The 24,353-nt window shown below is 33.4% G+C and overlaps 2 protein-coding genes and 1 pseudogene across 2 annotated transcripts; all 3 read right to left on the bottom strand.

Annotated features, from left to right (window-relative positions):
• On the bottom strand, positions 1-7,141 carry LOC123912845 (annotated as a pseudogene).
• A 1,317-nt stretch (positions 7,142-8,458) lies between these two features.
• Positions 8,459-9,564, bottom strand: LOC123912797 (F-box/kelch-repeat protein At3g23880-like). Its single transcript, XM_045963373.1, has 2 exons — positions 8,559-9,564; positions 8,459-8,463 (listed from the first exon to the last, which is right to left on the bottom strand). Exons 1-2 carry the CDS (start codon positions 9,562-9,564, stop codon positions 8,459-8,461), a joined length of 1,011 nt encoding a protein of 336 aa, XP_045819329.1.
• Positions 9,565-12,850: 3,286 nt separating this feature from the next.
• Positions 12,851-15,985, bottom strand: LOC123897031 (protein tesmin/TSO1-like CXC 3). Its single transcript, XM_045947530.1, has 8 exons — positions 15,927-15,985; positions 14,792-15,466; positions 14,165-14,694; positions 13,993-14,067; positions 13,731-13,887; positions 13,554-13,655; positions 13,356-13,477; positions 12,851-13,275 (listed from the first exon to the last, which is right to left on the bottom strand). The coding sequence occupies exons 1-8, from the start codon at positions 15,975-15,977 to the stop codon at positions 13,026-13,028; spliced, it is 1,962 nt and encodes a 653-aa protein (XP_045803486.1). The 5' UTR covers positions 15,978-15,985; the 3' UTR covers positions 12,851-13,025.
• Positions 15,986-24,353: the final 8,368 nt, after the last annotated feature.

Raw genomic sequence — 24,353 nt, 5'->3', positions numbered from 1 at the left:
ATCTCAAGTAAAGAAAGTACTTTACAACATAGTGAGAGACAAAATTTTCTTAGTCTTCATTAGTTGTAGTCTTTGAGGTTCCACAGAAGCACCCTTTGCTGCGATTTTTGCTACTACTCTTGTTTCGAATGTGAATAAAGTCCCTCAGAAACAACACTGTTTTTCCAGAGAATCTGTTCTTACCTTTGTGCTTCTTTTCATCACTCAATTTCAACAAAACATAGTGAATGTTCTGCACCTCAAACTGCAGTCGTCCTATCTCTTCCGAACTTTTTCGTGCCTGCTCCATAACTCTTTTTCTTTGCACTATTCTAGTCTTTTCCAACTCCACCGAATTATCTCTGCTGGAAGACGGAACACTCTCTTTGATCTCCTTTGTCAGGTTATCATTAGTATCTGCTAATTGCCTAATTTCACAACAGCTTCTTCAACATCGTCTACTTGTCTTTTAACTGTTTCAGATTCATTGTAATCTCCTTTTTTGCCTCTCTTCTTTGTCTCCATTTTCATTTTCAAATCTTGCACACTCATCTTAAGAGTGTTCAGTTTCTGTGCATCCGAGACAAGCCTCTCCAATATCTTCCTTCTCTTGCCATCTTGCGTTCTCTCCGTTATACTTTTCGCCGGGTGAAGCTTGTCAACACCTAATTCCTTTTCTGCCTCCAATTCTTTTTTTTGAATCAGCAAATATATTAATTATAGCACTCAACCATGAGTATGAGAAATACAAATGGAGAAAAATAGTACAAAACTACTACAATAATGCAGTAGTAACACCAATTACAAACACCAACACCAATTGAGATTCTTAAAATCTGAAAACCCAAATACCACAGCACCGAACACTAATCCTTAAGACATTAACACATCATCCAAAACCAAAATAAAATCCATCAACCTAGTTAAACAAAAACTAAGAACTGATGGCACGTAATAATGTCCTCCGTTGGATCAGAATTCCTTTTCATTACTTCGCTAACCAATGAACCATCACCAAAGCAGTCCTGTTCAGCGGTTTCCCATAATTCAAGCATACCATCGTCAGTCCCGCTATTCTTTCTCCTGCGATTCTTAGAAGCTGGATTGTCTGATATTTGATCAAGAGGAATATCTTTCATCAGGGATCCATTTTCGGATTTTGTTCTCCATGTGTTGAGATCGAATGTGTTCTCGTCCTTGAGTAGCTTCTCCATTTTGCTGTAGTCTTTTCCTCCTGGATTGGCTTTAGTGGATAGATTTTCTTCCTTGACACGTCTTTCAATTTCTTCCACCATGGACCTTTCAACTGCTCTAATCCTTTCCGTCATGCCTATCAAATCAGAAACACCGTCCAGCGTCAAAGCACTTTTGTTTTCTGTTACACTTGGATTGATGTTTTCTCCGATACAAGTTTCAATTTCGGCATCCTGGACACATTAATGACAAAATAGAATACAATACATAATCTTCATATGCTCATTTAAAAAGAGAATAGGATGAGGAAAACTAAAGCACGTGGTAACAAGCTAAAACAGAATACTACCTTTTGTTCTTGATTGCATACAGAAGATGCTTTATTTGTTCGAAGGATATGTGCTCTAAGCAAGCGAAATCCTCTTTCAAAGAACTAATGACCGGAAGATATGCATACAAATGACCCTTCAGTACTCCAATTTCACTTTCCACAAGGCCAACTCTTTCTGTCATTTTTTCAATCTCCGAGGTCTTCGCGGCACTCTCATCTTGATGTCTTGTGCAAACCCCGGAAAGCTCATTCACCTTATTTTCCAACAATGCTTCACTAATGGATGAAATCTGAAGATCAAAATAGAACATAGCAGCCTCTGCCTCCCAAAGTTGAAATTCGTTTGTTTTATCCATCAGCTCTGAGCTCAACGTTTTGTCTCTAGCCTTCTGCTGTTCCACTTCCTTGTGTAATAATCTCATCTCTAACATGATACTTCTATTTGCTTCATTGAGGAGTTCAATTTCTTTTTTGTGATTCACGCAACCTTCCGATAGTTCAAGAATCTGCCTCTCAAGATTTTCATTGACCAGTCTTGATTCTTGTTGTTCCATTTTGAGTTTTTCAACATTTCTGCAAAACTCTGCGTTCAACATTTCCACGGCCTTTAGCCTCTCCTATTTTTCTAACAGTTCTGAACTTTCAATTTGATGACTTAAATCATCATTTGTATTTCTGGCTTCCTGCAGATCTTTATCCATCGTCTCAATCGACTCCTTCAGATAAACATTCTCTGCTTCTTTTGCCTCAAACTGTTACCTTAACAGACCAAGCTCCTGTTTGAGGTTATTGTTCATGCTGTGAAGATCACTCAGATGTTTGGACAGTTCTTTTTGTTCCAAGACCTTCTCAATGAAAAAGCTCTCATAAACCATGCTAAGGCTTTCTAGATTCAGTGCCTCATGGAACATCACACTGTTTTCATCTTCAGCAGCAGACTTTGCATCTTTGAGTTCCGAAACACTCTTAATTAGTGAATTTTTCTCTTCAAGTACCTTACGATTTTCTTCCTGAAACATAAGATTTGTTTTCTGCAAATCTACTAATTTCATATGAAGAATTTCCATTTCGGATTTCACCACGTTCTCCCTTTCTTCTCCCTCGGTCAATTCAAACCTAAGTTGCGTGTTCATCTCCTGTAGTTCAAGCTTAACTTTCTGCAATATCACATTCTGCTCTCTCGCATTTTCAAACTCGTGCTCAAGGTTCCTTTTCTTGGAATCTAGTTCTTTTCAGGAGGACAGAATTCTCTACAAGTAGCTGCAGCTTCTCTCCTGTCTGGATCAACAAGAAGAGCTCCAAACACTTTATTAATCAAGCAAGAACTCTACCTCCATCTGCTGCATAAGGTTTTCACCCTCCAACTCAGAAATAACTTTCTCAGAAAATTTCGATGCCTCAACATGTTTTTGACATTCAAATAATAAACCCATGTTCTTCTGCTCCAAGTATTCCATAAATTTTTGTAAAATAAACATCTCAACTTGAGAATTTACAGCTTTACCAAGTTCTTCTTCAACTTATGCCTTCCCTAACTGACGCTCTTCTTGTAGCCGAAAAACTAGATTCTCCAAATTCGCTAATCGGGATTCACTTGAAGGTTTGTGATTAGCATGCTTTTCTTTTTGTGCTGAAAGCAAAGCATGAAGTTCTTCCACTTGAAGGTTTAGTAAACCTTTTTTCCAGGTTACTTAATTTCTCTTCAACACTCCATAATTGAGATACCAGGATGCTCCTTTCATTAAGAAGACTAGACTTCTCATTAATCAGCAAATTGCAGAATTCTTTCGGGCTACTTGATTTAGTCCTTAAACCTTCAAGCTCAATCTTTGAATCGGAGAGGGACTTCTATAGCAAAGCATTCTTCTCCAATAACTTCTGCATACTTTCGGTGATAATTTGCAGCTGTGACAATAGAGCTAATTTTTCAACAACAAAAATGGATTTTCTTACTTCAGAACATAGCAGGACTCTTGAAATTTCTTCACTGCATCTGTTACTCCATCAAGCTCATCATTCAAACTTGATAGGGAACATTGTTGCATAAAGGCTTTTTCATTCAAAATTTTATCCACATCCTTTGACTTTTCACGAAGAGCTTCTTTATCATCTCGTTCAACTTTGCACGCCTCTTTAGTTTTCAGTTCTCATTTTGTAAATCCATCACAGGTGCTGCAAAACATTTAGGATTCAAACCAACAGACTCTAGAGCTTCCAGTATTGCCCGGTATCTATTATTCAAGCAGTGAATCTCATCCTTTATTTGATGAGATTCCTTTAGGAGGTAATTGCTTTCTTCAACTTTTATGACGAACTCTCGTTCCAGATTCTCTTTAATCTCCTTCAACTTAGAAATTTCCATTTGCTGATCTTTTAAGGTCCTAGTGGAAGAGAAGTTAAGCACATGCAAAGTCTTGTTTTCTTCCACAATATGTTGCATTTCTTCTTTAAAACCTTTTTTGGAAAGTTCAAGGTCCTCCAACAGCTGAAGCTCGTGTTTAAGCTCCAGAGAAAGAGATCTTTGTTCATCTTGTGATTGAGAGTACGACTTTTGCAAAGTCTGCAGAGTAGATTCAATTTGAAAAAAACGAGAGTGCTCTTCATGCATCAGAATCTGCAGCCTCTCAAACTCATTATGTTTCTCGAGAAGCTCTCGATCTTTTAAAGAAATCTTCTGCACTAGATTGTCAGCCTCTAGCCGAAGAGAATGATTTGATTTCTGATTTCTCCATTGTGTCACAATGTTTTTCCGCAGTCTTTAGTTTTTCAGCGCCTAGCTCAATTTCTTTTTTCAGCCATTCAGAAGTTTCGTGGGCAACCAAAATTTCATTCTCCATTGAAAATATTGTCTGCAAGCACTGCTTGTACAGGACAGATACAGATTCTTTCTCTTCATTCAGTTCGGTGAGCTTTTGCCTCAATGCTTTAACTTCAAACTCTGCTCTTTCAATTTTCTCAGTTAGCATCCTGAAATTCTCCTCGGCAAGGTTAATCGTAGTCTCCAAAAAAGATATCTTTTCAAGGGATTTTCCATACTGAAGCAGACCAGCATCGTTCTTGGCCTCCAGCCTGGCAAGCTCCTCCTTGAGACGTTTAACTTCAGTTTCTGCTTTCACCGCCCTCTCATCATGCCCCTTTGTTTCCAGCTGAGCCAAAGATAACATAGCCTCCAGGTTAGCTATCCTTTCCAGACAGTGGTTGTATTGAACTAGACCAGAATCCTTCTTGGATTTTAGCTCTGCTAGGGCTTCCTTCAGTATTCCGATTTCAATTTCGGCTTTGCTTGCTCGTTCATCAAGGCCTTCAGCAACATTCTGTGCCTTATTAAGCTCTTTTTCCATTTCAGATAAAACTCTCCAAACTCTTCTGATATTGGAGAAGGATAGCATTTCAGGTGTGTGTGGTTCACCATCGGGCCCCGAAGAACTACATGGTGAATCATCACTCAGCATAAAAGGTTCTGCCATAGTTCTATGTGCCTGACGTAGCTCCCCTGTTGCATGATTGTATCTCTCTGCTAATGCACGGTATGCTCGGTAGAACTCCTCAACTAATTTCATGAGTTCTGGCCGCTTCTTATAGTACATCTCTGCCCTTCTTGCAAAAGAGTCTGCATCCTCTTCAATAAGCTTGATCATTGCTTTGACTTTTGCATCCATGTCTATAGAAAGTATAAACACATAAAAATTGTCACTTAAAGGTTGCCAAACCATGGATTTTCATTAAATATATTAGAATAAATGGTTGTATTTTGATGAAATTTGGCTTAACAAAAATCAGCCGCATATTAGTATGCATGTCCATAGAAAGAGGAAACGTGTGTGCACCATCATTGTGATCTCATCAAATGTTCAATTCCAGCAAATACTTCCCTAACCAATTTGGTAATTTACATGGCTTTCAATCCGTAGTATCAATTAGGAAAGTTCATCTAACAATATAGTTGGTTTAATGGTAAAGTTATTCTTTAGGATTCCATCGAAACTTGATTTTATTGAGTTTGAGCGATATGGTAGATATTTCTTTAGTGTTCATAAAAAAAATTGTTCTGGCGATATGGTAGAAATTGAAGATATATCGAGACAAACCTGTAAGATTTTCCTGAAGCCATTTTGAATTCTTTGGGCTAATGTGACTATCCCACCACCAAGAGTATAAGCTCCTCGAGTCAGAATGTAACAAGGTTGCCAACTTGGCATAACTCCAGCAAATAACAACAGCAAAGAAGGTTTGGATTTTGCAACACCGCAAAGGCTAGATAATGAATCCAGGCCTAGATATCAGTATATAGATTTCCACCACCAATTTCTATATACTAAGACACTCTTTAGCTTCTCCTCTTCTTTCACCTAACATCAATAAATAAATAAATAAAACACATAGTATATATTAATAAAAATAGTCCACAGATTCATGAAATCTTACTTTATTGTCTCATGGTTTAATAATCTATTATAACAAAAAAAAAATCTATAAAAAAATCTATATACTCTATTATTGATATGGATATTGCATTACCTGCTCATCCATAAATAACATAAAATTCTATTGGAGCTGTGTCCAATTGAGCAGGTAATGCAATATCCATATCAATATCCAACATGATTCTACCTATAGTGTTTTGAACAAATAAGGAAACATGATTTAACAATTCAAAATCAGGATAACTGTAAAAAAATAGCATCATTAGAACACAAGAAGAAAGAACATATACATTAAACACATATCTTTTGCAGAAATTAAGAGATCCTAAACATGAACAGAAAAAATCAAACACATGAAATGACAAAAAAAATTAAAAGTTAATTAAATGAGAAATCTACTACTACCATAGGTAGAATCAAATGTACTACAGTTGTTGTTCAATCATGTTTCCTTATTTGTTCAAAACAATGAAAAATGTTTCTGGTAAACAATGACATCAAGAGAGTTAAGGAACAAAGAAAAGAGAAATCTAGAAAAAGACTACATACTCAGAAAAACAAGGAACAGTGACATCATAGGAAGAAAAAGACGGTGTTCATAAGTCACGAGAAAAACATTGAATAAGCTCAACAAAACTACAAACTTTCATAAATGTGAAAATGAAACATAAAACTAGATCCAAAACAAAACTTACCAAGTGAAAATGAACACTAATCAAAATCATCAAAAAATTCAAATGGGCATGCATGAGCACAATCACAAAAAGAACTAAACTTTGATCTCTATTGCAACATTCACACCACAAATCTATGAAATCTATGAATCAAATGTACTACAGTTGTTGTTCAATCATGTTTCCTTATTTGTTCAAAACACTATAGGTAGAATCATGCGTTTTTGTGGAATTTACAGATTCTGACACACTCAAAATTGACTTGTCAACTTTTTAAAACTAACAGGAAATCAAAGACCATTAACCCCAAACAAAAATCTACAAATTGAATTGTACATCTTTCAAATGCAGCAAAGTGCAAGAAAAGAATTCATATGGTTGCAAAAGGCATAAAAATGCATTAAAGTGAAAGGAAAATGCAGCAAAAAATGGAGAGGAAAGCAAGCAAAATGGGAATGATTAGGGGATGAAACAAACAAACCTCTTCTTGTTTGTTGGAAAAAGGGTGGTTCTTGTTCTCCTCTATCCGGTGCAGCCATCTCCAACAATGCAAGAAGCTTTGATAGTATCACAAACACTATTCACTATTGGATAGATATTACTTGTATTTAAAGTTACACTTTCTCTCTCAAAAATGACACCTTTTCCTTATAAAAGGCCTACTTTTTTATTTTAATTTATAACTAATAAAAGACCTGATTATAATCATATAAATATAAATAACCATTAAAACTGTAGTATTTGTTAACTGAATTTATTTAAACCGTCCGATTGTGATCGGACGACTATAAATATCAACTGCATTGAAATTTTGACGGACTGCACATGATCCATTACCATACCATACTTCTCATTTCTGCATTCAATTCCTTAATTCTTGATACACTATATATAAATCTTATAATGGCCAAAATTTCAAACCATGTCTTTTTCATCCAAATTGCCTTTTGGTCATGTTCTTTTATTCCCTTTTAAATAATTTAAAATTAATATCTGGTTAATGTTGCGGCAGAGAGAACGGCGAGATACATAGAGACAAATCAATTTGGCTGCAGGGGAGAGTAAGAAAATTTTCATCTTTTATATGCATGCATGATGATCATGGTTAACTCCTGAGACTATGATTAGATATTAAATGGACAGTGCAATATAATGAAAGTTGCATTTATATTGTTTAACTGTTTTAAAAATGTAAAAGAAATAAGGCTTAGTATTTGAACCAAAACATTTTGAAAAAAATGCATTTCAGCTTATTTTGAACAATGCAAATAATTGGACATACATTAGTGTTGAAAACTTAATGTTGCTGTCTTTATTTGAAGAACCTTCCAATAAATAACATCTAAAAAAAACTAACTATTTCCTACTTCCTATGTTTAGATCCTAGAAAGTAATCTAACTGATTGTCGTACGTATCCATCATCACCTAACCAAGGTTGCTTAGTTTTTCTGCATCGTATGATATCAAATGCTTTTCCTCTTCCATACGCCCGGGACTCTCCGACGACCATACTTCCACCATGTATGTATCATCAATAATTACCAAGGTGCTTGGAGTTGGGTTGCAGATCTGATAATAAAAAAATTTGTATTAGAGTCCAAGTGAAAAAGCGAAATAAAAACAAATTCATTCAATCATTGGCCAATATATAATCAATTAGCTATATATATATATAATTCACACAATCTATTAATATAAGTGCATAATGACAAGGATACATAAACAATGAATGAATTAACATACATAAATTCAAAGATAAACTTACTCTTAATGAACGGAAACCAAACTTTCTACATAATGTTTTGATTCATCGTACCAATATATGGCATTTTTACTTTTAATCTTAACTACTGTTTTATCCTTTAAATTGTAGAAAAATGCTTTTTTGCAACATGCACTTGCCAAAATTACGATATCACCATTTACATAAAGGCACTCCAATTGATAATGTAAACCATAATCAATGTTATGCATCGGAAGCTTCATCGGAAGTTGCATTGCAAGATTTTGGTAACTGATCTTAAATAATTGAGTCCAAGACTCTCGAACTCCATACTCATTCATCTTCCATAAAATAAATTCATGAGTTCTGTTGGAATCATGACAAAAACAAAGAGAGTCCATTAGAACCCTAAGATCCGGCTTAGAAATTGGCACATGATAAAAACCGAGAGATGGCAGCCGAAACTGTTTGTATGTCTCCGTGGAAAGGTCCAGCGAAACAATGACAATAGTGATCATAGACTTGTCGGGAGCCAACCAATTAATGGTGCCATTGAGATGCACACCGTAATTAAAGATGGGGAACTTATAACAACGATCCAAATCCCACCTATTACGAGGAACAATAGGAAAATTCTGAATATTTCTCCAACAATTATTACCACCTAGATTGAAAACTTTAACCTCGTTGCTATTTTCTTTAGTACGAAAAGCTACAATCTTATAAGTTGTGGTTGAAGCATCATAACCAAATGTGAAACGAAAATCGTTGCCATATATGAACTCAAATATTTGAGATATTGTTCTGGTGGCAGGGTTGGAGACATGGAGCAAATACTTGAAAGGTTGTTCTCCAGGTTTCCAAGAAAGAAAACAGAGCAATCCATTACATGAACCAACCAACCTGGAAGGGTTCTCCATACGATGGAAGTCATCACTGGAAATGGTGGCGGATAGCTTTTTGAGTAAACGATGCACGGGGATGGGTACCACATTCTTCTTAGAATTCACCCTTATATGCCAACATATAGTGAGGTGTGGGTTTCGTGATGATGCCTTAAGATGTTTATCGACAAAGTTTGAATCGGATGTCAGAGTGTTCCATGACTTGCTCACACATTTGAATCGCACGATGGCTTTTACGTTAAGCATAGATAGGATTTCGGTGATCAGTTCCATGGGGAGGAACAATGAGTTATTTGCTGCATCGGAGGAACCACGACGTCGCTTTCTAGCCATAGCAGTACGTACGTAGCGATGTTGTTGAAGAACGTACAAGTTCAATAATAAACCCTAACTAATTAACAACTTGATCAAATGAGTCATGTGAACGCGAATTAATTAATCGATCAAACAGTAATCCCTATCTTTATATGTGAGTTTAATTTTGCTTCCAAAAAAAATATATATATGCAACTTTATTTGGTCTTTTATATATATCCAAAGAGATATATACAAAAGTTTTGGTATCGACTTTTCATAATATCAATAATATTCTGATTGTTTTTTTTAACAACAAATTTTTTTTATTAACACATTCACCCTAATATAAGACATGTTTGCATAATAAACGCGGAACGCTAGTGTTTATAAATATGCACATGTTAATTCTTCAAAAACAAGAAGTTAATTAAAAAAAATAAAATATGCACATGTTAATTTATTTTTTTTCATTCGATCTTTACCTTTATAAATGTGTACAAATTAACCTTTATTTTATGGCTTTTTCTTCTCTACCCTCACATAAATTGAGGGCATATGCCCTATGCTGATGTGGCATGATATGTCACCAATCAAATTCAACCACATGTATTTAAATCAAATATAATTAAATTTTTACCTCAAAGTAATTTTATTTTAAATTAATTATATTTTAAGTATTATATTTTATGAATTTACATTTTGGTCATTGCTTCTAATTTGTTTGTTTGCCTTCTTCTTCTTCTTCCATCTCTATTTTTTGTTCTCCCTCTTTTTTGTTGTAGAGAAACACAAAATCCTCTTCGATGCATCATTCCTTCTGGTTTTCCATTGAATCCTCAAATCTCACTATTCGTCTATCCCTCGTCACGTTGCGCCGTCACGCTCAACCGTTGTGCCGTCACGCTCCACTGTTGTGCCGTCGTGAGATCAACTCTTCACGTGTGCGACGCTTCTTCTCTTCTCCAACCGAACAACAAGACGTAACTCTCTCTCTCTTTCTCTCTCTCTATATATCTATATAATTTGGAGTTCCGATCAACTCTTGAAGCACGATAGTTAGGGTTAAAACTAAATAATTTGGAGTTTTTTCATCTGAATCTAATTATATTTAATTGATTGATTGATAATGCAATTGAAACTATAAATAATTGATTTGTGTTATTAAATCAATGTTAGGGTTTTTGATATGTTATAAATTGGGGAATTTGTGATTGTTAGGTGCTGTGATACTTTTCATAGCATTATGCATGTGGTTGCTGATTTATACTTAAGAATTGTGATATGTTATAGATATATTAAGGTCTTAGGAGCAGTTGTAGATAAGACATTAAGCACATCTCTTGGGTCTGGTTTTTATGTAAGGCATGAATTAGTCTATCTTGACTCATATCAAAGTCCCTTGCAGGTTGGTGTTATTATGATTACTTATCACTAATGTCTGAACTTTGTTGTATGATGGTAGCTTAAAAGGAAGTATTATGGTAATGTTGGTAAAAACTTCTTAGCTGAAGAGTCGTAGACTTAAGGTAATGTGCAAAAGTGGAGTCTGTTAGCTCCTCAATTTGGTATCGCTGAAACACTGGTTCGGTGGAATCTAAAAACAACTCATATATTTCCTTTATGTGATATAGTAGATTTCACCAGCTCCTTTTCTAAATATTTTTTTAAATTGAACACCGATATTAAACTTCCTTTTTCAGCAATTTATATTAAGCATTACATGAATAATGTTCAAAGTAATGTTGCCGAGTTTTTCTCTTCCACAATTTGAGATTGCAAAAGAACTAGTGAGAAACCCCACACACATATGTACACATAGGAAATCTTGGATACAAGTTCTTAACAAGTCTGACTTTTTGTTATTTCGGTTAATGTTAATCGCTATGGTTTAGTTTTCTTTTCTAATCTTTTTGGAATGATGATACCTGAAATCAGAAATTTCTTTTCTTTTGTGCTACCTTGGAAAAGAAAAATCTTCAAAACATCAAAGATGCAAAAAGATTCAACAAAGATTTTTCTGACTTCTTGTAACTGAGATTTCAAGGCATATCCAACATACTTGAAATGTTGTTCTCCAGGTTTCCAAGAAAGAAAAACAGAGAGCAATCCTTTACATGAACCAACAAACCTGGAAGGGTTCTCCAAACGATGGAAGTCATCGCTGGAAATGGTGGCGGATGGCGTTTTGAGTAAACGATGCACGGGAAAGGGTACCACATTCAACTTAGATTCCACCGTATTGCGTTTATGCCAAGATAAAGTGAGGTGTGGGTTTCGTGATGACGCCTTAAGATGTTTATCGACAAAGTTTGAATCGGATGTCAGATTGTTCGATGACTTGCTCACACATTTGAATCACGGGATGGCTTTTACGCTAAGCATAGATAGGATTTCGGTGATCAGTTCCATGGGGAGGAACACTGAGTTATTTGTTGCATCCAAACACATCGCCGCTTTCTAACCATAGTAGTACTGATGTTGTTGAAGATCAAGTTCAATAAACCCTAACTAACTAACTAACACAACTCGATCAATGAGTGATGTGAGCGCAAATTAATTAATCTAACAACAATCTCTATCTTTAAACTCTAACTTTTTTTAAGGTGAAGTTTGTTTTTTTTTTTAAACTTGGTATCCTGCCCTAGAACTGACAAACCTGAGACCTTAAAAGTAGCATACTCCAAGGATCCAAGCCAATACCATTAGACCAACCCCAAGTGGGTTTAAGGTGAAGTTTGTTAAGTGACAAGCGAACATGGTTGCCCATAAGCTTGCTAGAGTGGTCATTTCTTGTTAAATCGGTCGATAATTACACTCTCTATGGTACGACATCTAGACGGATAGACGACGGCGGTGCAATACATCACCCAAGTCTAGGCCCGGACGGACGACTAGCGATGGCGCACATGTGTGAAGGTCAAGAGTGGTGTGTTGTCTCTCGTTTACAAAATTGGATACCCCTGGGCCAAGTGGTCACTTCTTGTTAACACTAGTAACATGCCATATCAGACTTTCAAACGGCCAAACTCAAGCCTAAAAAAAAAAAAGCATATGATAGGTCAGAAGCCAAACTCAGGCCTTCGATATTTGACAGGCCAAATTCAGGCTTATCAATGCCTAACTCAGTCTAGCCTATTCTCAACTCTATCTACAAATTTATTCATTTTATAAAGTTTACATGAAATTGCACACTATTTTCATTTATATTTTAAAAATATTTTATAACATATTTCTAAATGTTTTATTCTAAATGAATTTTCTAATTTAGTATAATATCAAACTTAAATATCAAGAAAAAATCAATACACATGTGCATTTACAAATAGTTTTTTAAGTAACATTAAAATTAGTTCATGTTAACAATTGAAGTTGTGCATTGTGGAATCAATGCACAGACTATAACAAAATAAGATTTGAAAAAGTAAGAAAAAGAAGACCTGAATCATATACAGAGAGAAACCTAAGCATATAGTATCAAAAGAAAAACAAAATTTCCCTCATTCTAATGTCGAGTTCTGGCCACCACTTCGAGTAGGTGATGATTCAACGCCATTTTCGCATCCAGGATTAGAAATGCATATCCACTTGCCAATAGAAGAAGTATTGATGCAATTTACATCATCTGGAATAGTTATTGATCCAGTAGCATTTGATTCCACAAGCTCCTGGTTTTGGCTGCCGAACAATTCAGAACACAATATTTGAGGCGACATTCCCATCGATGAATATGGTAATGGAGGAAATGTTCTGTCACATACAAATTAATAGAAATCAATAATGAGCATAAATTTTTCATCTCATCGAACACAAAAATTAGCATATCAAACCTGGAAACTTGTAATGTTTTTGTTTCTTCAAGCTCAGATTTTGTTTCAGCTGTACTATCCTTTCTACCATGTATATTTTTGCACCCTTGACATTTACAAATTGGAGAGCAACCAACACCATCCTTCAAAACAAAACCATTCATTGTAATTCACATTAAAATTTACATGATATAATATGATATACGTAACAACGGATACCTTAAAGCATGCGCAATATTTCCTTTGGCAACCTGATTTATTGCAATTACATAGTCTTTTCTGTAGCTTTGGCTTTGAAGCTAAAGTTATGTTAGGGTCCCCCTACAAGAAAAATATCATTAATATAGGATCAAATTCAAAAGTAAAATAAACTAAAGTTTGAATTTATTTGCTGACCTCAAATTGAGGTGAGGAATTAGCACTTGTTACGACTTTAGAATCATTATTCCTGCGAGCTTGCAGAACTGTATCTTCATTATCTCCTTTATTCGAGCAGTCTATACATGAGCAAGGTCCTATGCAGTAGGCTCCAGCAGCAAAGCACTCACAATAACTGAAAAATCGATATAAATGAAGGTAATTCACAACTTATAATAGTAGCTTAATCTTTGCGCAATCATCGACCCAAAAAAAGGAGCATGTATGTTTTATAACTTACTTTTTCAAACACCTTGATTTTTTACATTTACAGCTTCTGCATGCCCCTCCTTCCCTAGTTAGATCGGACCTTTTCCTGAAAAATTGAACATTGGTGTTAGTCTGATGAAGAAAGTTAATAATGGAATAAAGATCATCAAGCAAAGGAATCAATAATCAACAACTACACTTTCCTCTTCCTTTTGGGGATATTCTGACAGAAATCAACACTTTCCTCCTCCATTTCATGTTCTGAGCCAGAAGAAATTAGACCAATCGAATCTTTACTATGCACTTTTGACGTCATTTTCATGTTTTCATCCAATAGTTTATTCGTTAGGTCGTTAAATTGCACTCTACTCATCAGGTCGGGGGTACTCCGACAGAAATCTTCACCAGGAATGTGAACTGATGACTTGGTGAAATCATCATTCTCAGATGGCACCAAATGTCTTTCCATTGGTGCAGGGACCGGCGATAGGTGATGGCCTTGCCTTGCAGAAAGATGCAAAGAAGAAGTACAGCTCGGTGATTCAGGTTTCCTTCCAGAAGACATCTTTTCATTTAAGTAAATATCATTTCTTGGCAAAACACACATTTGTGAATAACTAGTGTTTTTTCTATGAAGCAATGGGTTTTCATTGATAGCATTCATTTGCAAACTGGTCATCTCAGGCTGATAGTTTAGACAGGACCTCGTTATACTGCGTTTAATACTTGCAAGCTATATACAAAAAAAAAAATTAGTTATTAACACATTGACACAAGTAGAAAGAAAAAAAAGTAGACAATCCTAATACACAAAAATTTGATTTTCTGACCTCATCGATCCCTCTCGCAATTGGATTGCTATCCATTAAAGCAACATTGGCAAGATTGTTCGGGGTTTGATTTATGTCTGTTGCAGCTATAGGTTCAGAAGGATTATATTCAATTTCATGTTTTGAACTAGAAGCAACATGTTCAACATTTTGCATTTTATAATTACTGCTAGTGTTAGATTGTGGCGGCAGATTCATTAATTGTGTTATACTACTTAAGTGATTAGAATCACAATCCGCTCCTTCAATGTTTGCCTGAACCGAACCTACTTCCGGAATATATGTTCCACACTCAACTGAATCTTTCATAGAATCGTCTTGTACATTGGTACCATTTGGTACTTGCATGCCAAGTAATTCAAGAGCCCAGTTAGCCTCTTCAGTTGAAATTAGAGGACGTTGTTCGGAGCTATAAGGACTATATTGCATAGATTGTGGAAGCTCGATCTTTTTATGTTGACTAGATGGCCCAAGTGAGTATTGACATCCATGAGTAGAATCAGTAAGAGCTTCTTCATGTCTATATATTTTATTTACATCTTCGGACGAAACTTTAGGCTTTGATGCCAGAAGTGAATAATCCATGCCAAGTGAGTTCAACGTTAGAGTAGCTTCAACGCGCGTTTTGGTCTTTAAAGGAGATAGAATATTGAGGTAGTCAAACAAAGAATCATCCTTCATATAGGTAGTAAAAATTAGTCAGTAAAATAGGTAGTATAGGGTGATTCCGAGAAAAATCAACCATTAATAATTTGTTTATCAACAGTAGATATTATATTACTCGTTTTACTCTCTTTAAGTGCTTGTCCGTAAATCATTGATGGAAGAAAATCAAAGGCAGAAACAATACTTATGTGTTTCCACACCAAATAAAAGGAAATCTTGCTTAGTTAATATGTGAACAAATAACCCTAAATAGAACTATACAATCATAATAGTCAGAATACATTGCGAAGCACGAGACAACAAATAACCCTAAATTGAACTATACGATCATATTAGTCAGAATACGCTGCGAAGCACGATAAATTGTAAGAGACGAACAACGGACAACACATTCATTAAATAAGAAAGGAAGGAGATGCAACAAACTTTATTAAAAACAAATACAGCAAAGTGATGCAAACAAATAAACCTCTTTTTGTAAGTTGGAAACAGGGGCGTTCTTGTTTTCTATTGCATCCATCTCCAAGAAGAAACTTTGATACTATCACTCATTCACTAGTGTATAGTGGATTATATATTACTTGTATTTAAAGTTAACCTAATACTTCACTCTCTTTCTAAATGAAGCATTATCCTAGAAATTAGCGGTAAGTAGATAACAAACTCTCCCGTACCTAGTAATAGTATAACAAACAAATAAAAAGATAACATTATCTTATAAGACCCCAACAAAAAATGGACATAACATGTGACTTTAGTGTTTATTTTCAATTTTTCAAAAAAAAAAAAAAACAAACTATCTATTATCTTATCCATAACTATAGCTGTCAAAAAGGCCGGGCTATCGGACCGGCCCATTATCCCTATCTTTTTACATGGGCCGGGCTTCATAAAAAGGAGGCCGGACCTTATCGGGTCAGGCTTTTTCATGGGCCGTCATAGGCAACCCACAGGCTTTTGGGCCGGCCCCTTAAAGAATTAAAAAAATTATTTAAAAATATTTTATAATCTTTTTATTGTTATATTTTGATCATATTTTTATGCGTAAATTTATATATAATTTTTTTTATTATTTTTGTTGTTTTATTGTTATTATTTGTGTTTTGTTCCTATCTATAATCTGTTTTATTCCTATTTTTAAGCAAATCATCTTTTTATATTTTTTTTAATTTATTTTTGTGCAATTACAATGAAGGATATAAAACTTGGAATATGGTTATTTTAAGCCTATCATCTTTTTATTGTATTTATTTTATATTCTTTCTATATTTTTGATTTTACTTAAATTACAATGGATGAATGAAAGATATAAAACTTGGAAAATTTTTTTGGTAGTAATAATAATAATATGACAAACAACTTATTGGATTAGAATGAGATTATTTGTTAGAGATTTCTTTGTTTGTTTGATAAGGATAAAGAGGAAGATATTGTTGTTTGGGGGATTATGAGAGAAAATATAGGGATACGAATTACCTTCTTGAAGATTTAGTTGAGAAATATAACATAAATTTAGTAGAATATGTTTTTTTTTCAAAAAAAAAAATACTATGAAAATTAGTGGGTCGGCCCATCGGGCCATGTAGGCTTTTGCTTATCGGGCCGGACTAAGCGGGCCGGGCCATGAAGTTAAGGGGTCGGACTGGGCCGGACCCTTTATTTGATCGGGCCCCTGCAGGCCGGTTCGGGCCGGCCCCTTAAGGCCCTTTTTACAGCTCTAACTGACCCTGTCGGCCGTGAAAAAGCACATAAAAACGTTAGTATCTTTTTGGGTCGGCCCACTAGGTCTATATTTTTCATGGTCTAGCCATTGCACTGACCCACTAAAAAACAAAAAAAAAAAAGTATCTTTTGTAAAAAAAAAACTAATTTAGAAAAATAGTTTTCTTTGATCTGGTCAATTTTTAAAAGAAAGCCAAACAAAATCAAGTAACCTAGCTAACCTTAAGTAACTCTCTTCGGTTCTTTCTAACCCTAAGTCACTTCTTCAAAGAAGAGTGAGCAACTTTAACTTCCCCGAAGATAGAGCTGCGACTTCTTTTCTTTAAAGACACAATTGCGATTGCAATTGATAGGTGAAGAGTTAATATTGATGTTTCGTTTTCATCCTAGTTTTTCACTTGGAAAAGTTTTAGGTTTTGTTTCTAAATCTTCATTAACTATCAGAGATCGTATCTTGAATAAGTATAAAAATTGCTTACTCTCTAACATTTTACAAGCTCTGATTTGTACACGTAATTGGTCATATCACATAGCTCATTTACTAATCAGGTTGGACTCGGTTTTTGCAGCCCATGAAACAAATAGGCCGACCCATTTAAATATTTTTATAAGTGTTGGTCCAACCCAACCGGCCCACCTGATAACTCTGATATTATCTACTAGATTTCTTTGAAAAAGGTAGCAACAATGGCACTGTGCAAAGAGGCCATTGACAAGCATCGAGAAGATGAAGATGAGGGCATCATTGTGGAAAGAAGTGGATGAGAAGGAGCCAGAGATGGTGGCGGTGCCGAAGAGAGTTTATTGGTTTCTCTATTTAAATTTGTCAGAATTGAATTTTTACGCCAACTCATTTAGTTTAGGTGGAATCAAAACGTAAACTCGTAGAGTTTACTTCTTATTAAAATGATATATACAACTTTTTTAATTTTGGGTAAATGATCATTTACCCCCTGGAAAATAAGCGAATTTTCGTTTACCCCCCTGTCTAGATTTTTTTCTGTTTACCCCCAGCAAAACATAGATTCCCTCATTTTGCCACCTAGGTGTACTACAGGACATGTGACTATGCACATATGCTGACGTGGCTTGTACACGTGGAAAAAACCATTTATATTTTTTAAAAAATTCCACGTTAGATAATATATTATTTTTTAAAAAAAAATCCTAAAATGAAAAAAATGTTTTTTTTCCTAAAATAAAAAAAAAAAAAAACGAATTTTTTTATTTTGCACCGAAAACAAATATTTACTCCAAGACTTACTCCCAAATAAAATTTATTTTTAAAATAAAAATTTTAAAGATTTATTTTCAAATCTTTTTTCATTAAAGAAAAATAGAATCTTTATTTTTTTTAAAACAAAACCATTTTATGTTAATATTTTTGAATTAAAAAAAAAAAGTACCATAAAAAAAATAGAAAAAGAAGTTTCAGTTTTCATCTTCTACCAAAACTATTGGCCCTAGAACTAGAGATAACGAAGTAGAAGAGGACTCCGGCGATTGAAGAAGACGACGATGAATACGATCACGACAGGGGAAGGAAACGATTTTCGGCGAAGCCTGAACTATGAAGAAGAAGTAAAGTAAAGTTATGCAGAAAAAAGTAAAGTTTTGTTTTTAAAAAATAAAGATTCTATTTTTTTTTAATTAAAAAAATTTGAAAATAAATCTTCAAAATTTTTAATTTAAAAATAAATTTTATTTAGGAGTAAATCTTTATTTTTGGTGCAAAATAAAAAAAAATCTTTTTTTTTTAATTTAGGAAAAAAAAAATTAAATTTATGTAGAAAAAAGTAAAGTTTTGTTTTTAAAAAATAAAGATTCTATTTTTTTTTAATTAAAAAAGATTTGAAAAAAAATATTTAAAATTTTTAATTTAAAAATAAATTTTATTTGGGAGTAATTCTTTATTTTTGGTGCAAGATAAAAAAAATCATTTTTTTTTATTTTAGGAAAAAAAAATTTAAAATTTATGCAGAAAAAAGTAAAGTTTTGATTTTAAAAAATAAAGATTCTATTTTTTTTTAATTAAAAAAGATTTGAAAATAAATTTTTAATTTAAAAATAAATTTTATTTGGAGTAAATCTTTATTTTTGGTGCAAAATAAAAAAAAAATACTTTTTTTTAATTTTTAAAAATAATATATTATCTGACGTGGAATTTTTTAAAAAATATAAATGTTTTTTTTCCACGTGTACAAGCCACGTCAGCATATGTGCAAAGTCACATGTCCTTTTGTACAGCCAGAGGGCAAAATGAGGGAATCAATGTTTTGCAAGGGGGTAAACAGAAAAAAAATCTGCGCAGGGAGGTAAACGAAAATTTGCTTATTTTGCAAGGGGGTAAATGATCATTTACCCTTTAATTTTTAACTTAATTTGAATTTAATAATTTTATTTTTAATCTAGAAATTTAAGTGTTATTTTAAAAAAATTAATATATTATTAATTTTAAATTCAAAAATCAATTTTAAATATTAGATAATTCACACCCAATTAATTTTCTCTCATTCTCATGAATTAAATGTGACCATATCATGCATTTCAATAACAAATATTATTGGTGTTGGTTGAAAACATACATGTTGAAAAGTCTTTATTTTTTCAACAAATGGCACCAAAATATACCCACAATATATCTTGTAAACAAATAATATCCCTATTTTTTTTCATGTATTAAATATGACTTTTAAATCATGTATGTCATGTAAGAATGAATAATATATATATTGAAATATAAAATGATTGTATTGTGAATATCCAAAAAAAATAAATGATGGTATTGTAAATTTTAACTCATGTTATTTTATTTTTACGAAATCCCTATTACATTCATGTAACTATTATTTATTAAATAAATTATTATATTTGAATAATTGCATAAAATTTTATAATATTCTATTATTTTATCAAAATCTAATTACTTACGGTATAGGTTTTGTCTCTCACGTTTTCATCTTTTCTTTTGTATATATTTTTTTTCTTCTTATTTTCGCACATGTGCATAAAATAAGAGACATCGTTCCCTGCTAGGTGCTATAAACAAAAATCCACTTTTAAGGTAATTGAATAATAGATATACCCAGGGCCGACTATGAGCATGTGCAAAGTGTGCTACATAGCCGGACCTCCATTTTTTGGGGGTCTCAACAAAAATTTATAGGGTAGTAGGTCTCTACAAAAATATGAAAAAAAATTGATTCACAAAAATAAAATAAGAACTCAATATTTTTTCGGATCTGTCTTTGTTAAAAAATAATTTGAAAGGCCCAAATAAAATGACTAAGCTTCAGAAAACACATAAAATGAACAAAAAAAAATACAATATGAAATTTTGTTTAATGAGTTTACTTCAAAAACTGCTAGAAGTGAGGTGTTATTTTTACGTAATTAAAATGTAATTTTTTTTTACAATAAATGTATTTTGTTGTTACTGATTAAAATATAAATATTTTATATGTTAGTTACAGGTATGACAAACAAAAGAATAACACAAGAACAAGAATCTTTGTTTGATAAAGAAGAAGAATCTTATACACCAAAACAAACCCACATAACAAAAGAATAACACAAGAACAAGAATCTTAAAAAACACATAACAAGAATGCAAATGTTGCAGAAAGAATATAAGAGTAAAGTGATGCAGCAAACTTACGCAAAGAAAAATGGAGAAAAAGGGAAAATGGGTGATGTAAAGTTTGATGATTTAACCCATTTTTACAAGAAGACCAAAACAAACGCACATAACAAAAATCTTTAAAAAATGGAGAAAAATGCATCATCCAAAAAAAGAATAAAAGGTTTGAGGTTTGAACAGAGATAGCGAGGTTTCTTGAAGAGGTTTTGAAAAGAGTACGGAATGGGTAAGATAAAAGTTTGAAAGTTTGTTTCTTGAAAGTTCTGAGAAACTAGCCATGTGTGTATATGTGTCTTAAAAAAAATGAGAAGAAGAGTTCACATGTGGAAATTAAAAGGTTTGTCCAAAAATCATTGATGGAAGAAAATCAAAGGCAGAAACAATACTTATGTGTTTGCCATAGTAATCTCAAATAATTTCCACACCAAATAAAAGTAAATCTTGTTTAGTTAATCAAAAAAGATATCAAAGAGTGACGAAAAAAGCTTGTGCAAGCACGCGATCATGGAGGTGATAGTAATGTTAATTATGTTGGTGCCTTGAGGTACAGGGTGATCTTTTTTGGCATCAACGGTGTAAGACACATTGGTATCGAGGTGGGGATCCCAACACTCGGTTTTTCCATGCTTCAACAACATCTAGGAAGGTGAATCAATGAGGTGTCTAGGATTCGAACCCCAATCATTGCATATATTATGCGATATTCCTACTAATTGAGTTAAACTCTCATTTGACTTTTTTTTTTTTAAATGCAACTATAGATACTAAAATCTTGTGTCTGAAATGTTTATCAAATCTTGTGTCTTGATAATAGGTTTCTTTATAGGAAACATTAAAAGAGACCAATTGTACAAAAATGTAGTAGGCATATCACATATACAATTCCCTTGCATGGTTTAATACTTGTAACAAAAGAAAAACAATAATGTCGTCATTTGTAATGTCAAATTCCTGACACAGTAAGAGATGATTAAACTTCAATTACAAATGAATAGAAAACTATACTATCATCTGACAAAGTAAGAGATGATTCAACTTCAATTACACATTGAGGATTAGAAATGGATATCCTCATGCCAATAGGAGAAGAAGTATAAATGTTGTAGTGACTAATGAATTCTGCACAGGAAGATCTTCATGACCTGTCACATACAAAGGAATAGAAATCAATAATGAACAACAAATTCATCATGTCATCAAACACAAAAGTTATCATATCAAACCTCTAAATCTGTAATGCTTTTGTTTCTTCAAGCTCAGATTTTGTTTCAGCTGTACCATCCTTTCTACCATGTGGATTATTGCACCCTTCACATTTACATGCTTCTGTGCATTTGACAGGAGAATCATAGCACTCACAATACCTGAAAATTAATATAAATGAAGTAAACTCTCAACTTATAATAGTAGTACTTTAATCTTTGTTCTATCAGCCCAAAAGAAAGAAAAAAATCATGTTTTAAAACTTACTCTGTCGAACAATCGAATATCTTACACTTGCAGCTTGAATTCAGCATATCACTTGGTTCTTGAACTGAATTCGTCGAGACAGCCACTACTAGAAATTCGCGAATTAGTGAGGGAATTTAGGGAGGGAAACAAATCCCTCACAAATTGCCACGGAATTTTTATTTTTAGTGATGGAAAGTCATGTTGTTTTTTTAAATCAAATTTCTTAATGTTAGTGACGAAATTTGTGACAATTTGTTTCCCTCATAAATATTCTGTCACAGAATCCGTCATAAAGGTGGAAAATTTATACCATGGTTTATTCTTTCTCAAGTGATGGATGTTAATTTTATTAAACAATTTGAATTATAAAGTTTGTGAGGGATTTTTTCCATCACAAACAATTCATTTTTTAATTATTTAAAATACATATATTTTGTTAAACCCTTTCTCATTCAAAACATTGTCAATTTCGCAAAACCCTCTCTCTCCACCATGGTTTGATTAACTCTGAATCGCAAAACCCTCTCTCTCCTCCATCATCGTTTCGCAAAACCCTCTCTCTGAATCGTTTCGCAAAACCCTCTCTCCTCCATCATCGTTTCGCAAAACCAACAACACGAAGCAACAATCGAAAGTCTGAATCTACGCCGGAGTTAAATCGGAACTCTCTGAATCACGCCGGAGCTACTCCTCCTTCTCGAAGCTTGTAAGTGAAAATCTCTCTCTCTCGTTTCTATTTCTTTTCGTTTCTAGATTTTTCTGGAATATAGTTCGTTTTCAATTTTTGTTATGTTGAAAATCAATGAGGTGTCTAGGATTCGAACCCCAATCATTGCATATATTATGCGATATTCCTACTAATTGAGTTAAACTCTCATTTGATTTTTTTTTTAAATGCAACTATAGATACTAAAATCTTGTGTCTGAAATGTTTATCAAATCTTGTGTCTTGATAATAGGTTTCTTTATAGGAAACATTAAAAGAGACCAATTGTACAAAAATGTAGTAGGCATATCACATATACAATTCCCTTGCATGGTTTAATACTTGTAACAAAAGAAAAACAATAATGTCGTCATTTGTAATGTCAAATTCCTGACACAGTAAGAGATGATTAAACTTCAATTACAAATGAATAGAAAACTATACTATCATCTGACAAAGTAAGAGATGATTCAACTTCAATTACACATTGAGGATTAGAAATGGATATCCTCATGCCAATAGGAGAAGAAGTATAAATGTTGTAGTGACTAATGAATTCTGCACAGGAAGATCTTCATGACCTGTCACATACAAAGGAATAGAAATCAATAATGAACAACAAATTCATCATGTCATCAAACACAAAAGTTATCATATCAAACCTCTAAATCTGTAATGCTTTTGTTTCTTCAAGCTCAGATTTTGTTTCAGCTGTACCATCCTTTCTACCATGTGGATTATTGCACCCTTCACATTTACATGCTTCTGTGCATTTGACAGGAGAATCATAGCACTCACAATACCTGAAAATTAATATAAATGAAGTAAACTCTCAACTTATAATAGTAGTACTTTAATCTTTGTTCTATCAGCCCAAAAGAAAGAAAAAAATCATGTTTTAAAACTTACTCTGTCGAACAATCGAATATCTTACACTTGCAGCTTGAATTCAGCATATCACTTGGTTCTTGAACTGAATTCGTCGAGACAGCCACTACTAGAAATTCGCGAATTAGTGAGGGAATTTAGGGAGGGAAACAAATCCCTCACAAATTGCCACGGAATTTTTATTTTTAGTGATGGAAAGTCATGTTGTTTTTTTAAATCAAATTTCTTAATGTTAGTGACGAAATTTGTGACAATTTGTTTCCCTCATAAATATTCTGTCACAGAATCCGTCATAAAGGTGGAAAATTTATACCATGGTTTATTCTTTCTCAAGTGATGGATGTTAATTTTATTAAACAATTTGAATTATAAAGTTTGTGAGGGATTTTTTCCATCACAAACAATTCATTTTTTAATTATTTAAAATACATATATTTTGTTAAACCCTTTCTCATTCAAAACATTGTCAATTTCGCAAAACCCTCTCT

Source organism: Trifolium pratense, linkage group LG1 (assembly GCF_020283565.1).
Source record: "Trifolium pratense cultivar HEN17-A07 linkage group LG1, ARS_RC_1.1, whole genome shotgun sequence".
Classification (NCBI taxonomy): domain Eukaryota; kingdom Viridiplantae; phylum Streptophyta; class Magnoliopsida; order Fabales; family Fabaceae; genus Trifolium; species Trifolium pratense.
Note: the sequence above shows the minus strand (reverse complement) of the source record. Positions and strands in the feature narration are given on the sequence as shown.